We start from the raw sequence: 16530 nt of genomic DNA on the forward strand, positions 1-16530 counted from the left end.
CGCTAAAACGTATTAAAGAACTATAATCTTCACCGCAGTTTTTGAGCTGTGCATGAGCTCCAGCAATTTTCGTTTTCCACGATTTGTTGTACTGATTATTTACAAAATATTGGTCGCCGTGTACGTATTCATCATGTGTAAACCAAATTTCTCGTTTATTTTTGTTTGCATGAATATGCGTCCTCTCCTGGCTGGCTACGTACAGTTCGCAGTGCCCCGTTTATGATAATGCGGCTATTATAATGTCGCTAGTACGGCTGGCACTGTCCAGGACTCTGCAAGCAATAACACCTAGAATAAAAAAAAGGAAAATAAAAGAGTGCATTACAAGAAGCTTCCGCACATAAATCATGCGTGTACTTCCTTTAGTTATTCACAGTTAGTAATGAAACAAAGTGCAAAATAAAACCATTAATCTAGTACAGCGGTGTTGCACTACCAAGTAATAACGTAAGTGTACGTCGCCAGCGCTTCCTCTAAGTTGTATCCGGTAATTTTTGAGCAAGGTAACTGCAAACAACGCCATGAATCAAGCGTTTTTTTTTTTCTGACCTTAAAGAGAGTGCAGGAAAAAAAAATGCATACGCTTTCTTTGGGTAAGCTTCCCAATTGCGGAACGAAGTGTGGCTAAAACTTGAGATTCTTATATGTGAGTTGTGGAGGCCTATCCGTGATAACTATGTAATTTTGACCCGCTTGTGACAGCTTGGCCTAAATGTCGTTTGAGATGTTCGAGTCTCAGAGGTTAGTTCTACAACACGACGCATATCCAATACGCTGAGGAATTTATTTTGTAAAAATGCGTAGTACATGAGAAAATGCATCATGGGACAGATGATAGCGCCAAGCGTGAACGCAGTTACGAGTACAAATGTGCATGGAGCCGTGGATACGCTACCGTTAAACGACGCGAGTAGTTTCGAAACCCAAATATTCGCCTTTAGCTGAGATAGTTCAATCGTTTGACAGGAGATCACCTATAGGTCTCAGTTAAAGAGCGTCTTACTTCGTCGCGAAAATTAAGATAATTCCTGAAAATTGTTCTTTGTTCGTTTAAGCGGGACACGCGAGGGAAATCTCTAAATACTAGGGTTATTTTTTTTTCAAGGGCCGATCCGCTACTACGTGTGCAGTGCGTGCTGTCATTCGACTTCTGCAGGTTGAGGGGTGCAAAGCAGCTGAAATTAAGCGACGAATGAGTAATGTGTAATATATATATATATATATATATATATATATATATATATATATATATATATATATATATATATATATATATATATATATATATATATATATATATATATATATATATACGCGATGAGGAACCGGCACCAAAATCTACTTCTCTTTTCGGCAGAGACAAGCCAGGGATAGCGCTTTCCCAATTTTTTTTTTCTCAAATAAACTCAGAAACCATGGAACCGCAGTCGCACTGTTCCGAAGTTACACTCGACCGATGAGGGAGCGCGTAACGAAGGGACAAACTAAATTCTGATTTGGCAGGGTTCTCCAGTCTTGTCAGATCACATTTCCACCGTCTTGGAAATAGTTCTTTTTTAAAGTAAACTGAGAACAGGTAAGCGAAGAATTCCTTTTTAAATATTGCAAAACAAAGAAAGAAGAAATAATGCAGCGCTGCCTGCTAATTATTGAGTGAATTTATTGCGATTGGTATTGCACAAAACTTGACGAAATACCTGCATGATCGCTTTATCGTCACAGGCAAGGTACGACAGCTGTGTTGAGAAAAGTTGAGGCCTTTAAGTTTGTGAGATGTCGTAACCCAGTCTGCAGAATGCGAAAGAAGGTTAAAAAAAATAAAGCGACTGCTTCGTGAAGTTCAACCTTTGCCTGCTTAGGTAAACAGAAGCAGCTCTTACTTAAAGAACTGTGCGTAAATGCCCCGGGTGCCCACATGCGTGCATTTGAAAGCGCTGCAGTGCGTGTCTGGATATGACATTAGAGAACGCACTTTTCTTTTACATTCATAAAAGCCAAGTCGGTATTCAAAACTGCAACCGGGAGTTTCTGTTTTGCTCAGATTATTTTCTGCTGTGAGAAGGGTGACACATACAGAGGTCACAGTATAAGGGTTTTTATCAAATTTCGCGTCCGCTAGAATGTTGTAGCCACGGGCAGAAATTGAACGTGCCACATCTTGCTGAGCATTAGGACGTCGCATCTGGTGAGTAATGGACTTATACTTAAATGAGACCTTACGAAACTTATCCATTCAAGGCAGCCTTGTGAAGATGATTATTTAGAACTCTGCTCAGGGTGATTATGGTCTCGGCTATGTTGTAAAGAACAAATGTCAGTAACGGTTTATGAGTGAGCGAGTGAGTGAGTGATGAAACTTTATTGGCAGGTCCGGCGAGGATGCGAACTCGTCGCGCACCCGGCAAGTGCCACGTCGGGACGGGCAGGTCTAGCCCACCGGCCCGGTCGCGGGCACGTCGGACAGCCAGAATTTGCTTTTCCAGAGCGGGGCTACACAGAAGCGAGTCCCACTCCTCCTTGATGAACTTGGGTTATGTCGACCCGCGCTCCCAGAGCATTGTGCGCTAGAGGGGAGGTCTGCCCGCAGGACGGGCAGGCGTCGTCGCGATATACGTCGGGGTAAGCCTCGTGGAGAACGGAAAGACACAGATATGTGCTGGTCTGTAGAAGCCTAAGCGAAACGGCTTGCGCCTTATTCAACATGGGGTGAGGGGATGGAAAGACCCTTCTAGACATGCAGAAACATTTGATAACCTCATTGTGAGTAGCGGGTGCGTCCCTGTGGCCGTAGAGAGGAGGGGATTCGGCGCTCCTTACAGAGGAAGCGCGGTCGGTGAGGTCACGCGCAGCCTCGTGAGCAGACTCATTGAGGTTCAGGGGAGCACCCTCGACCGACCCTACGTTACTATGCAGGTGAACATCACAGGAAACGATCCCATTCAGCCTTTATCCAGCTGTGCCGGAAATGCGACAAACAGTCTGTTTACAAGAACCCCACATATGGCAGGACTACACAGTGATCGATTCGACAGGGGCTTGCCTTCCGCGCTTAAATCTTTTTTTTCGGTTGCTGTCGCAAGAGACCTGCGTTTAGTGTGGAAAACCGTATAAAATGCAGGCTATACCAACTTTGCTGAGTTGCATATTGTGGCAGAAGGTTGTGTATTTACAAATATTAAAAAAACAATCACAGGTGCAGGCATGCTAGTAGCCAAGATGGTACTGAAGAACAATGAACTCGTCTGAATTTCGTCGGTATTGTCTAACATGATGCTTTGGTCTCCTTCAGTGTCACGGCACTACCCCCCGGGGCAATATCACTGACGCATTGTTAGTCAGGGGGTGCAGCGGTGGCGTAGAGGTAGAGCATCCGCCTCGCGTGCAAGAGGACCGTTGTACGAATCCCGGTGCCGCGGAATTTTCCACCGGATAAAAAAAAAGAACAAAAGGAAATCCGCGTGTTGATAAAATTGCATAAACAGGCCTGGAGTGCGGCCTGATCCCGGTGACCAGAACCGGTAACGCACTCCCTCACCAGAGAAGGATTGGCCACCCTGGCGCAGTATTGGCCACAACCTTCTATATGAATACAACTATCAAACACCTGCCCTCAGTCCCCCGCAGCTGCGAAGCAACTGACCACGGCGGCGGTCAGACCTGTGACGCAGCAGAGGGTGCTGAGAATCCCTGGATCCGGACAGGCCACCATTGGAATCTGAACTTCGCAACGTTTAACGCTAGAACGTTATCTAATGAGGCAAGTCTAGCAGTGCTATTGGAGGAATTAGAGGGCAGTAAATGGGATATAATAGGGCTCAGTGAAGTTAGGAGGACGAAAGAAGCATATACAGTGCTGAAAGGTGGGCACGTCCTGTGCTACCGGGGCTTAGCGGAGAGACGAGAACTAGGAGTCGGATTCCAGATTAATAAGGATATAGCTGGTAACATGCAGGAGCTCTATAGCATTGACGAGAGGGTGGCAGGTCTTGTTGTGCAACTTAATAAGACGTACAAAATGAAGGTTGTACAGGTCTACGCCCCTACATCCAGTCATGATGACCGGGAAGTCGAAAGCTTCTATGAAGACGTGGAATCGGCGATGGGTAAAGTCCAAACAAAATACACTATACTGATGGGCGACTTCAATGCCAGGGTAGGCAAGAAGCAGGCTGGAGAGAAGTCAGTGGGGGAATATGGCATAGGTTCTAGGAATAGCAGGGGAGAGTTATTAGTAGAGTTTGCAGAACAGAATAATGAATAAAGGGAAAGTCAGACATCCACCCGTTCGTAGCAATTGCTACAAAGGAAACCCATACGGGTTCCTCGATAGAGAAGCCTCAAAGTTGAAGAAAAATTCGTCCTGGTCCGGGACGACCAGGACGAATTTTTCTTCAACTTTGAGGCTTCTCTATCGAGGAACCCGTTTGGGTTTCCTTTGTAGCAATTGCTACGAACGGGTGGATGTCTGACTTTCCCTTTATTCATTACTTCTCTCCACCTTGCGGGTTTCCGCAGAACTACTACGTCAGAACAGAATAATATGTGGATAATGAATACCTTCTTCCGCAAGCGGGATAGGCGAAAGTGGAGGTGGAGGAGCCCGAATGGCGAAACTAGAAATGAAATAGACCTTATACTCTGCGCTAACCCTGGCATCATACAAAATGTGGACGTGCTCGGAAAGGTGTGCTGTAGTGACCATAGGATGGTAAGAACTCGAATTAGCCTAGACTTAAGAGGGAACGGAAGAAACTAGTACATAAGAAGCCGAATTATGAGTTAGTGGTAAGAAGGAAAATAGAGGAATTCCGGATCAAGCTACAGAACAGGTATTCGGCTTTAACTCAGGAAGAGGATCTTAGTGTTGAACCAATGAACGACAATCTTATGGGCATCATTAAGCAGTGTACAATAGAAGTCGGTGGTAACTCCGTTAGACACTATACCAGTAAGCTATCGCAGGAGACGAAAGATCTGGTCAAGAAATGCCAATGTATGAAGGCCTCTAACCCTACAGCTGGAATAGAACTGGCAGAACTTTCGAAGTTAATCAACAAGCGTAAGACAGCTGACACAAGGAAGTATAATATGGATAGAATTGAACATGCTCTCAAGAACGGAGGAAGCCTAAAAGCCATGAAGAAGAAACTAGGAGTACGCAAGAGTAACATGTATGGGGCATAAGACAAAGCCAGCAATATCATTACTAACATGGATGAGATAGTTCAAGTGGCTGAGGAGTTCTATAGAGATTTATACAGTACCAGTGGCACCCACGACGATAATGGAGGAGAGAATAGTCGAGAGGAATTTGAAATCCCACAAGTAACGCCGGAAGAAGTAAAGAAAGCCTTGGGATCTATGCAAAGAGGAAAGGCAGCTGGTGAGGATCAGGTAACAGCAGATTTGTTGAAGGATGGTGGGCAGATTGTTCTAGAAAAACTGGCCACCCTGTATACGCAATGCCTCATGACCTCGAGCGTACCGGAATCTTGGAAGAACGCTAACATAATCCTAATCCATAAGAAAGGGGACGCCAAAGACGTGAAAAATTATAGACCGATCAACTTACTGTCCGTTGCCTACAAAGTATTTACTAAGGTAATCGCAAATAGAATCAGGAACACCCTTGACTTTTGTCAACCAAAGGACCAGGCAGGATTCCGTAAAGGCTACTCAATAATACACCATATCCACACTATCAATCAGGTGATAGAGAAATGTGCGGAATATAACGAACCCTTATATATAGCCTTCATTGATTACGAAAAAGCATTTGATTCAGTCGAAACCTCAGCAGTCATGAAGGCACTACGGAATCAGGGTGTAGATGAGCCATATGTAAAGATACTGGAAGATATCTATAGCGGTTGCACAGCCACCGTAATCCTCCACAAAGAAAGCAACAAAATCCCAATAAAGAAAGGCGTCAGACAGGGAGATACGATATCTCCAATGCTATTCACAGCGTTTTTACAGGAGGTATTCAGAGGCCTGGATTGGGAAGAATTGGGGATAAAAGTTGATGGAGAATGCCTTAGCAACTTGCGATTCGCTGATGATATTGCCTTGCTTAGTAACTCAGGAGACCAATTGCAATGCATGTTCACTGACCTGGAGAGACAAAGCAAAAGGGTAGGTCGAAAAATAATCCGCAGAAAACTAAAGTAATGTTTAACAGTCTCGGAAGAGAACAGCAGTTTACGATAGGTAGCGAGGCACTGGAAGAGGTAAGGGAATACATCTACTTAGGGCAGGTAGTGACCGCGGATCCGGATCATGAGACTAAAGTAATCAGAAGAATAAGAATGGGCTGGGGTGCGTTTGGCAGGCATTCCCAGATCATGAACAGCAGGTTGCCATTATCCCTCGAGAGGAAAGTGTATAACAGCTGCGTTTTACCAATACTCACGTACGGGGCCGAAACCTGGTTGCTTACGAAAAGGGTTCTACTTAAACAATGATGGGTGTAACGTTAAGGGATAAGAAAAGAGCAGATTGGATGGGGGAAAAAACGCGAGTTAATGACATCTTAGTTGAAATCAAGAAAAAGAAGTGGGCATGGGCAGGACATGTAATGAGGAGGGAAGATAACCGATGGTCATTAAGGGTTACGGGCTGGATTCCAAGGGAAGGGATGTGTAGCAGGGGGCGGCAGAAAGTTACGTGGGCGGATGAGATTGAGAAGTTTGCAGGGACAACATGGCCACAATTAGTACATGACCGGGTTGTTGGAGAAGTATGGGATAGTCCTTTGCCCTGCAGTAGGCGTTAGCAGGCTGATGATGATGATGATCGTTAGTCAGGGAGCAGTACCCGGGGCCAGATTACATGGGTTGAGTCGAATGACATGAACGATGTGACTCTGTGGGTGGGCAGACAGCGCCGTAGGTTTGAGTATACAGGGAATTCTCATAGGCGACTTTAGTGACCTGGCACAAAGCGTGGTAGCGTTGGCGTAGCCAGGAGGGGAGGAGATTTGGGGGGTAAAACTCCCCCCCTCCCTCGAAATTTTTGACTAACCCCCCCCCCCCCCCCAATCCCACGGAACAGAAAATATCAGGAGGTGGGCTCCGAAAGAGTGACATGGATGAAAGGGAAAGCTTGAATCTGAAAGCAAGGTGAGGGCTAGTGGTAGTCTGAAGTGGGAGGAGGTCGTTGTCATATCACTGTAGCTAGAACTGAAGTTTCTCCAGTTTTCCTGCAACCACTGTCGTGCCTATAGTAGCAGCGATTCGTTGCCTTCTCACGCTACCTTTTCCCTCTCCCTTGTATGGGAACTGCGAGCGAAGAGTGGCAAGGCCCAAGGCTGTTATTCACTTGTTTCGCGACTGCGTCGGTTCTCTGCCTCCTCTCCCCCTTCTCACTACCATTCTATCTAGCTTTCCTCTGGGCTTGAGTATTGTAGATAGGTAAGCGCTCCAATTTCTGCAGTGGTTTCACGTCGGGACACAGATAATTACAGCTGTCAAAATGCCAATGCGGCGGTCGACATCCAGGGAGCTCCAGAGGGCATTGTGCACATTCGAGGCGGTGCAAAGATCCAAGCGAGTTTCTCGCGTCTTCTTTCCTCTCTGCCACGCTGCTTCCATATATTGCCACGTGCGTTTATTTCTTCTTTACCGTTCGCACGTGTTATCAATTTTCTGCCTAGGCGCAGTGAAACGCGCGGCGTCGCTGGACGCGTCTCGATCATCTGCCTTTCTGTCTACCTACGTGCCAGCCAGCTCGCCGTCGCCTACGTGACAATATACACACGCTCTGAACCACCACCGACGCGACTGCGTTGGGAGTGCAGGCTCGCTAAGAAGCTGCCACAACAAACAGGTGGGAGAGCAGGTAGGAGAACGGCTTCGAAGTCCACGCAGAAATAGAAATATAGGAGTGTTAGCGGCCGCGGCGCCGTTCGCCAAACCGGTGAATGCTGAAAAGTGGGATAGTGACTAACGGAAAAGAATGTTAAAGAGGGCAGTGAAGTGATGGATAGGAGGAGGGGGAGGGGAACGGGCATAAAAAGCGTCAAGAATGAAATTGGCGGATAATTATGGACACAGGGAATGCGTCTCGTCACTGCCCGGTCGCTCGACACCGGACTGCCGAGGCGAGTCGCCTAGTCGAGGCTCACCTACCACGTTGTAACACGTTCTGCGTACTGCGGAGAGCCCATCCTAACTAAACGTCTCGGAAATTCTCAGAATAGGCGGGTGTCAGGAGACACGAAGCCTTCAAATGTCTCGGAGCTACCGACCCTCATTTTACTGCGAACAACGGATGCCGTAATTTTCACAAAGGCTTCTATACAGGAAGCAGCCCTGCTTCGGATTGTCTGCCCCATCAGTTCTCGAGTGTGGTAAAATATCAATATGCGTCGCCTGAAGAGTGCAATACCATAACAAGTCAGACAGCAGCTCACCAAAAGTGAGTGAAACTTGCATAATATGATACTATCAAAGTTGTAGCGCAAAGCTTCGTTCCTTTTTTAAAAAATTTACAGTAATATAGCATGCCCATAACGCCGAAAGCACGATTGAGTGATAGGAAACTTGAAAAATAGTGCCCGCCCTCTCCCGTGCGTAGCCGTAGCCGAACCACTCACTAGAAGCTCTAGCTGGAAAACAATGGTGATCTCCACTGTTATCTTGGTTGCAACAAGTCTGGCCTGTAAACGAGAAGACATACGATAGTGCGTTGTCTCGTACCTCTATGGCCCCGTTTTTAGCGCTGTTCGTTTTTCCAAGTCATGCACCAGCTAGGTCATCGACATGCATTATACAAATGCATCAATGCGTAAACAAAATTTTAGTTTCTTAACTTCAGTGGTCATGCTGTTTTTGTTTACTTAGTTTGCAAGCCGCACGAACTCTATAACAGAAGCTACAATGCGCGTAACGCGTCGCCAAGCCGTCTGTAGTAAAACTGTGGTTTCAGTAGTAAATACATTTCCATGGTTTTAGCTTTTTGTAATCTTTAGTCGCTATTCGATATATATATATATTGAAGAAATACAGACGTACACCAGCGCACATATTCGCAAAAGAAAAAAAAGGAATTAAATGTATTTGTTATTCAGATAGATGGAAGATAGATAGATAAATAAATAAACGCAGACAGACAGACAGACAGACAGACAGACAGACAGACAGACAGACAGACAGACAGACAGACAGACAGACAGACAGACAGACAGACAGACGGACGGACGGACGGACGGACGGACGGACGGACAGACAGACAGACAGACAGACAGACAGACAGACAGACAGACAGACAGACAGACACAGACAGACAGACAGACAGACAGACAGACAGACAGACAGACAGACAGACAGACAGACAGACAGACAGACAGATAGATAGACAGATAGATAGATAGATAGATAGATAGATAGATAGATAGATAGATAGATAGATAGATAGATAGATAGATAGATAGATAGATAGATAGATAGATAGATAGATAGATATGTGGGTGTAGAAACAGAGGAAGTAATGGAATCTGGAGAGGGTAGTTTTGCGACAGGTTTGTCGTGCTGCTCCAGCTGTGATAGTGCAGAATGAAAGAAACGAAATGAGGGGAAAAAAGAGAAGAAGCGAGCCTGCACACTCATACATACACACACATGTAGTGAAAAATACCTATGATTTTTTAGGTTTTTCTTGAATGGCATGGCTTGTTCGCATCTGTGGAAAGCTAAGTACGTCGCGTTGTTTCATATATAGGTACGTTCACATTGGTTGGTTAGGCGTTATGAGAGAGCGATATTTCCTGTCCCCGAAACGGGTTCGTCGTTCACGTTTTTTTTCTCACTCGTGCGGCTGCGAGTCTGCGAAAATGTACTGCCGTGAGAAATAGTACTTCTACCATGTGCACGGTCGCAAAAAAGGAAGAATAATTGAATTTATTTGTTATTTAGATGCACAAACTAAAATTGAGGAGTGCACTGGAAAAGTTCGCAATGCCAAGTTTAGGTTGCAGTCCTCAATTTAAGGTTACATTCATAGGCGGAGAAGAAAATCAGCTTTATCGCAGGATACTTTTGCTTAGGGGAGTACGCCGTTGAAATCTGAGCTATATCTGCACACGAGCACTCGCCATAGACAGATTGTTTTACATTGTAAGCAATTTTCTTTTAACGATGTCGTCAAGGCACTCCAATGAGACCGCTTATACGCCAAATGAAACTGATCACCGCGGTGTAAAGGAATTTCAATGACAAGTTAGATCTAAGAAAGGTTGACACTAGAATGTACACTCGTGAGCAAAAGTATACGGACACGAGAATGTACACTCGTGAGCAAAGGTATGCGGACCACAGGGTGGCTGAAGAACGCTAAATTTCTTTGTAGTTAACATGCATAAACTGAAATTGACGAGTACACTGGAAAGTTCAAAATGCCAAGTTTGGACTGCAGTCCTCAGTTTCAAGTTGCATTCACAGGCAGAGGAAAAAAAAATCTTCTTTATCGCGCAATCCCTTATTGGTATAGTTTTGCTCACGGGTGGACAAAGACGTTCGAAGCTAAGACGGCAAACTCATATAGAACCTGAACTGCTGTGTAACATGACGTCACCGCGCGAAGGCTTTCGGCTAGCGGCCAGGTTTTTTTTCTCGCAATATTCGTGCCATAGTGTACGACGTTGCACACCCGCTATTCCAAGGAAAACAGAAACGTGGGATATACGTTGCCTCGCTGTTGACGTTGCGTGACGCATTGTTGCAGTATACTGTACCAGAGCGCACGTGCTGTTCTGGCCGGTCAAACATCCCACGCGCTAAATCCACCGCGTTGCGCTGTTTTCAACATCGTTAAAGAAACGAGATAAAATAAAACGAGAAAGTGATGTTAGCGAGAGGTAGCATGAGAGAGCAGTTCTTCAAGTAATAGATTGTGTGGGTCAAATAATTAAATAGAAAGAAAGAAAGAAATAAAGAAAGAAAGAAAGGAAGAAATAAAGAAAGAAAGAAAAAGAAAGAATCGGCCTGGTAAATGCTGCATATGTTGCCACTCATCTGCAAGTCATCGCCACCACAACGGTATATAAATAGCCTGCAAGGTCGATCCTTGTAGCCTACTCAAGCAGAGGGGCAGTGTCTTCATTTCGTGTGACTGCACCGACAAGCCATCGCCCATAAACTAGCTTCACACACGTCGTTTCCTCTATAACACTAAACAACGCACATCCTGTATTGCTCCACGCACTCGGAGCACCGCAGCTCGCTAAAAAGAAATCTAAGCTAAAAACCCGCGCGTAGTTGTACTGGGGAAGATACCAGCCGGCACGTGGCATCCGTTTTCGAAGTGTCCGCATAGGACGCATCGCCCGGATGTAATAGGCGCTGCGCCAGGTTGCCGTATATCAATTCGGCATTCGCGTTAAATGTATTTACTGTTATTCGTCAATGTCGTCTGCACGCCCCCAGGCTGCGGGTCCCGCATGTATATACGCACACACAGTGAAAAAAGCAAGAGCGTGCCCCATTTCTCTATAGACGCCGCATTTATACCGGGATCATTAAGCTACCGACGGCCGCCGTCCCAGCAAGTTCACCATAGGCGGGCCTGTCAAGTTTCCGAATTTGTCATTTAAAGGAGCTGCGGAGAGTGTGAAGGCGAACTACAGTTGGTCATCGTTTGGACATACAACCCAGCGTTTCTACAAACCACGTAATTCATGATCATGTTTAGCCCGTTCTGGATAAGGATACGAATCCACCGAGTTGGTATGGCCGTTGAGCTTATGGAGACAGATTAAGGGAAGAGGCCTAACATTGCTTGGAACGTTAATGGTACCAGGATGTGTCACTTGTAGGTCGCTCATAATTCAGAAAGAACGTAAAGGAAAAAAAATGTGGAAGAGGTCTTATTTGTGATAGCCTTTATTTCAAGTATCAAGAGAACGCCGCAATTAGCGCCCTCCCTTTAGGTACCTTTTCCTAGCGTTTTCTTTGATCTAATCGTACCTTTGGCGCCTCCTTATCACGAAATAACATAAATTTATCAAACTCATTTCGCAACTCATTTGCTGGAACAAAGTGTGCCCCATAGCGTATTGACAGGCGTCGGACGTGTTCTTTTAGCAACTGCTTTTCTTCTTCGGCTCTTCATGCCGGACGCGACGTGTATATCAAGTGTCAGCACCAGCATTTCCGGCATTTTTGAACTCGTTAGGAGAAGGTTTGGGGCCCTTTCTTTGTATTCTTTGCAAAAGCGCTGGAGGGCACTATGACATCCCCCTCGCCCCCCCCCCCCCCCCCCCCCCAATTTTTTGTAATGCATTTAGATGACGCTGGAATCTTGATCTACAACAACTGCCCCTTTTCTTTCATTTTTACGCTGCCGCGATATCTACCTGCTTGCATGTGTTCTTAACGTACGTGAGGTGTTGCGAGCTGGTGCCTCGAGAAATATGACAGATTTTGAGAGAGAGCCACGCTAACAATATACTCTCTTGAAAAATCAGATGGCGTCCGCGCCAGTGTCTCGTCGTTTTCCGAAGGACATCATAGAACGACCGAAGGCGGTGAAACAAAATTTTTGCCTGAATATACTCACGTCGACGTCTTCGCAGATGCCTTCAAAGAGAACCTTGCTGTCTGACTTTAAGACGTAAGCGGCATGCCTTTCTTATTATTTTTGTCTTGCTTAGAAGATAACCACTAGTCGTACACGGGCTATGCCCCATTATGAGCGGTGTTGTTGCTGTGTACAAAGGTTATGTCTTGTCGCAGGTCACTGTAGGCAATGGATTGTACAGGAGAATTGATGTAGTGATGCAAACGTGAGTTTTGACAGCTTCAATATATATTGTTGGAACTGGCTGGATATCGTCAAGCTTTCGTTGACTACCATGCGTGTCCCAGCGACAACGTCAAAATGGGCGATAGAGAAAACTTCTGATGGTAAATTGAAGGAAGCCGTTAATTACGATGTGAGCTCACGGATAAAATGTGCGGTCACACTTGCAGTTTTATTGATTCCTGGGCAATGTTCTTTAATTGTATGATGAATATACATCGAGATTACACTGGTTGCAACAGATTTGCTCGCTCCCGAATACATTCAGGCTTGCTATTTTAGATAATCTTATCTGCGCCGCCTCTTATGTCTCCTATTTTTCGTTGAGGCTTTCAGCCCTTCAGTATATGCCTTTCTAGACAATGCCTTGCCAGCTTTTATCTGGGCTATTTTCGTTCCTTGCCTGTTTTGCCTTCATTCACTTTCACTGGCGTTATCTGACGACTTGCTTTCTACTTTATGAACGTTCAGATCACGAGCCTTATGCAAATTTCATCGCCTCATCACAAAATTTGACAGCTTCTGAAATCATTTTCTGCTGCTACTGAGCGTATTGGGGGGCTCTTGTTGTAATTTGTTATGAGGATATTTACTAAGTTTACCCCTTCTGCCTGATGAAACATGTATAACATGGTCAAATTTGACCTGGTGCTTGCTGTCTTTGTTTGTTCTTTGTTTCATTTCTTTCGGCTTTATATATATAGCACTGATTGAACCCGTCCTTAGTTAACATACTCCCCACCTTTCCCTCTTTGCTTCTCTCTCCCTCTCTTTCTCCATCCTCGGTTGACCCTGTTTCCGTTTGATATCTCGCGGCCAGCGAAGGGATTTTCATATCTCACATTGCAAAATGTAAAAAAGATAGGAAACGAAAAAAGAAAGGACTTCCGTGAATAGCCAGTGAGAGAGCAAGACAAGACAACACAGAAGCTCGCTGGTGAAGGTTATCAAGATGTTTTTCTTCTACATGAAGCTTATTTTCTTCGGAGCAGTAGCACTGATGACACGGATGTTAAAAAAGTGGTACTGGCATGCTGCGGTGTTAATGGCGGTCGCGGTGACAATGAATGGTTGCCTACCACTGCAACACTCGCAAAAATTGAGCTCGCGTCTTGTGTTGCCACTGACACAACGACCTGCTGAACTGGGTCGATTTATTTATTTGTCTTTTTGGCTACTCTGCACGACGGCTATGGCTTTTTTGATGACGCTGGCCCCATTGCTTTGTCTATGGGTGGTCCAAAGTGAGTTCAAAGACGTAGATTTTTCTGATTTGTTTGATTTGCTAATGCGCCACGTCTGCTTCTTACCTAAATATGTTGTCCAAATACTGCCTCCTATTTTGGAACTGTATGGTACATGATGTAAATAAATATATTTCGGTTTCTTTCTGGCTTCTCAGGCGATGTTTTCAATTCCTCCAGATCTTCCTTGTCTTTTTCTTCTCACCTCGGAATTTACGTCACAATGTTGACATCCAGTGAAGTAAAATCAATGACCTTTTGCTGCTCGTTTCCTGCAATGAAGAACGTGCCACTAAAGGAATTAAAAGACATGCACAACATGTTCAGTGACAAGCATAGATCTTTGGACCACAATAAAGCGCATACTACTGGTTGTTGCAGTACTACCAATATATATATATATATATATATATAAGTAAAAGAAGCGTACCTCTAAAATCCGCCGAGCCATGATTGAGACAACGTTTACCATGCAGTGCCCTAAGCTAAGCCGGAACAAAGAAATGAGTGAACGCAGATTGGCTAGGACAATGTCAACAGAACAGGAAGGCATAGCCCAACTTCTGTCCTGTGATTTTAACGCGTTGTTTCTAACCAAGAATATGAGCATGTGCGCCCAAGTAACGTTTACAGAAGTGTATTTTAAAGCGAAACATTGTTTCGTTCCTCCTTCGTTCCTCCATCAGAACTGGCTTACTTAGCGATGATTACTGACCGGAAACATAGCGCCAGTGAGCCCGCCAGTGTTAAGGGTAATAAAAATATAAATCCTGACATAAATCCTGCCCGTTCTTTAAAGCTCACACACATCTTACTAGAATTATGCATGATATTCACTGAGTTCTTTGATTTCTCTTAATATATCCATAAGAAAGGGGACGCCAAAGACTTTAAAAATTATAGACCGATCAGCTTACTGTCCGTTGTCTACAAAGTATTTACTAAGGTAATCGCAAATAGAATCAGGAAGACCTTAGACTTCTGTCAAGCAAAGGACCAGGCAGGATTCCGTAAAGGCTACTCAACAATAGACCATATTCACACTATCAATCAGGTGATAGAGAAATGTGCGGAATATAACCAACCCTTATATATAGCCTTCATTGATTACGAAAAAGCATTTGATGCAGTCGAAACCTCAGCAGTCATGAAGGCACTACGGAATCAGGGTGTAGATGAGCCATATGTAAAGATACTGGAAGATATCTATAGTGGTTCCACAGCCACCGTAATTCTCCACAAAGAAAGCAACAAAATCCCAATAAAGAAAGGCGTCAGACAGGGAGATACGATATCTCCAATGCTATTCACAGCATGTTTACAGGAGGTATTCAGAGACCTGGAGTGGGAAGAATTGGGGATAAAAGTTGATGAAGAATACCTTAGCAACTTGCGATTCGCTGATGATATTGCCTTGCTTAGTAACTCAGGAGACCAATTGCAATGCATGCTCACTGACCTGGAGAGGCTAAGCAGAAGGGTGGGTCTGAAAATTAATCTACAGAAAACTAAAGTAATGTTTAACAGTCTCGGAAGAGAACAGCAGTTTACGATAGGCAGCGAGGCACTGGAAGTGGTAAGGGAATACATCTACTTAGGGCAGGTAGGGACCACGGATCCGGATCATGAGACTGAAATAACCAGAAGAATAAGAATGGGCTGGCGTGCGTTTGGCAGGCATTCTCAAATCATGAACAGCAGGTTGCCACTATCCCTCAAGAGGAAAGTGTATAACAGCTGTGTCTTACCAGTACTCACCTACGGGGTAGAAACCTGGAGGCTTACGAAAAGGGTTCTGCTGAAATTGAGGACGACGCAACGAGCCATGGAAAGAAGAATGATAGGTGTAACGTTAAGGGATAAGAAAAGAGCAGATTGGGTGAGGGAACAAACGCGGGTAAATGACATCTTAGTTGAAATCAAGAAAAAGAAATGGGCATGGGCCGGACATGTAATGAGGAGGGAAGATAACCGATGGTCATTAAGGGTTACGGACTGGATTCCAAGGGAAGGGAAGCGTAGTAGGGGGCGGCAGAAAGTTAGGTGGGCGGATGACATTAAGACGTTTGCAGGGACAACATGGCCACAATTAGTACATGACCGGGGTAGTTGGAGAAGTATGGGAGAGGCCTTTGCCCTGCAGTGGGCGTAACTAGGCTGATGATGATGATGATGATGATGATGATGATGATGATGATGAATGCCTGATTTATGGATTTCCCATTCTTTGCCCATTCGGTATGTGCCCTTTCTTGGTTAATCTTCCAGAAGGGATATGTGCTACTGTGACACTAGGTCAAAAAAATTGGTAAATGTGTTTAAATATCTCTCGTCCTTCCCGGGCCTACGCCTCTCACTGCCATTCTACCATTTACAAACATCATTCTTCGTCTGTTAATTTTTTGACATCGCAGCGCCGACGTTAAACAGTATCGTCCGCATCGAATTTAACCATAAAACATCCAATAACCCCTTCAGATAGATG

General features: G+C 44.9%; 1 protein-coding gene across 1 annotated transcript in view; it reads left to right on the forward strand.

Annotated features, from left to right (window-relative positions):
* Nucleotides 1-2095: 2095 nt before the first annotated feature.
* The window catches only part of LOC126542602 (arylsulfatase B-like), a 57841-nt gene continuing 43406 nt past the window's right edge, over nucleotides 2096-16530 (forward strand). Inside the window, exons 1-2 of the mRNA XM_050189737.3 lie at nucleotides 2096-2188; nucleotides 12467-12612. Of these exons, the coding sequence (XP_050045694.2) occupies nucleotides 12467-12612 (146 nt within the window). The 5' untranslated portion in view covers nucleotides 2096-2188. The remainder of the gene's footprint in view (nucleotides 2189-12466; nucleotides 12613-16530) is intronic.

Source organism: Dermacentor andersoni, chromosome 2 (genome assembly GCF_023375885.2).
Source record: "Dermacentor andersoni chromosome 2, qqDerAnde1_hic_scaffold, whole genome shotgun sequence".
Taxonomy (NCBI): domain Eukaryota; kingdom Metazoa; phylum Arthropoda; class Arachnida; order Ixodida; family Ixodidae; genus Dermacentor; species Dermacentor andersoni.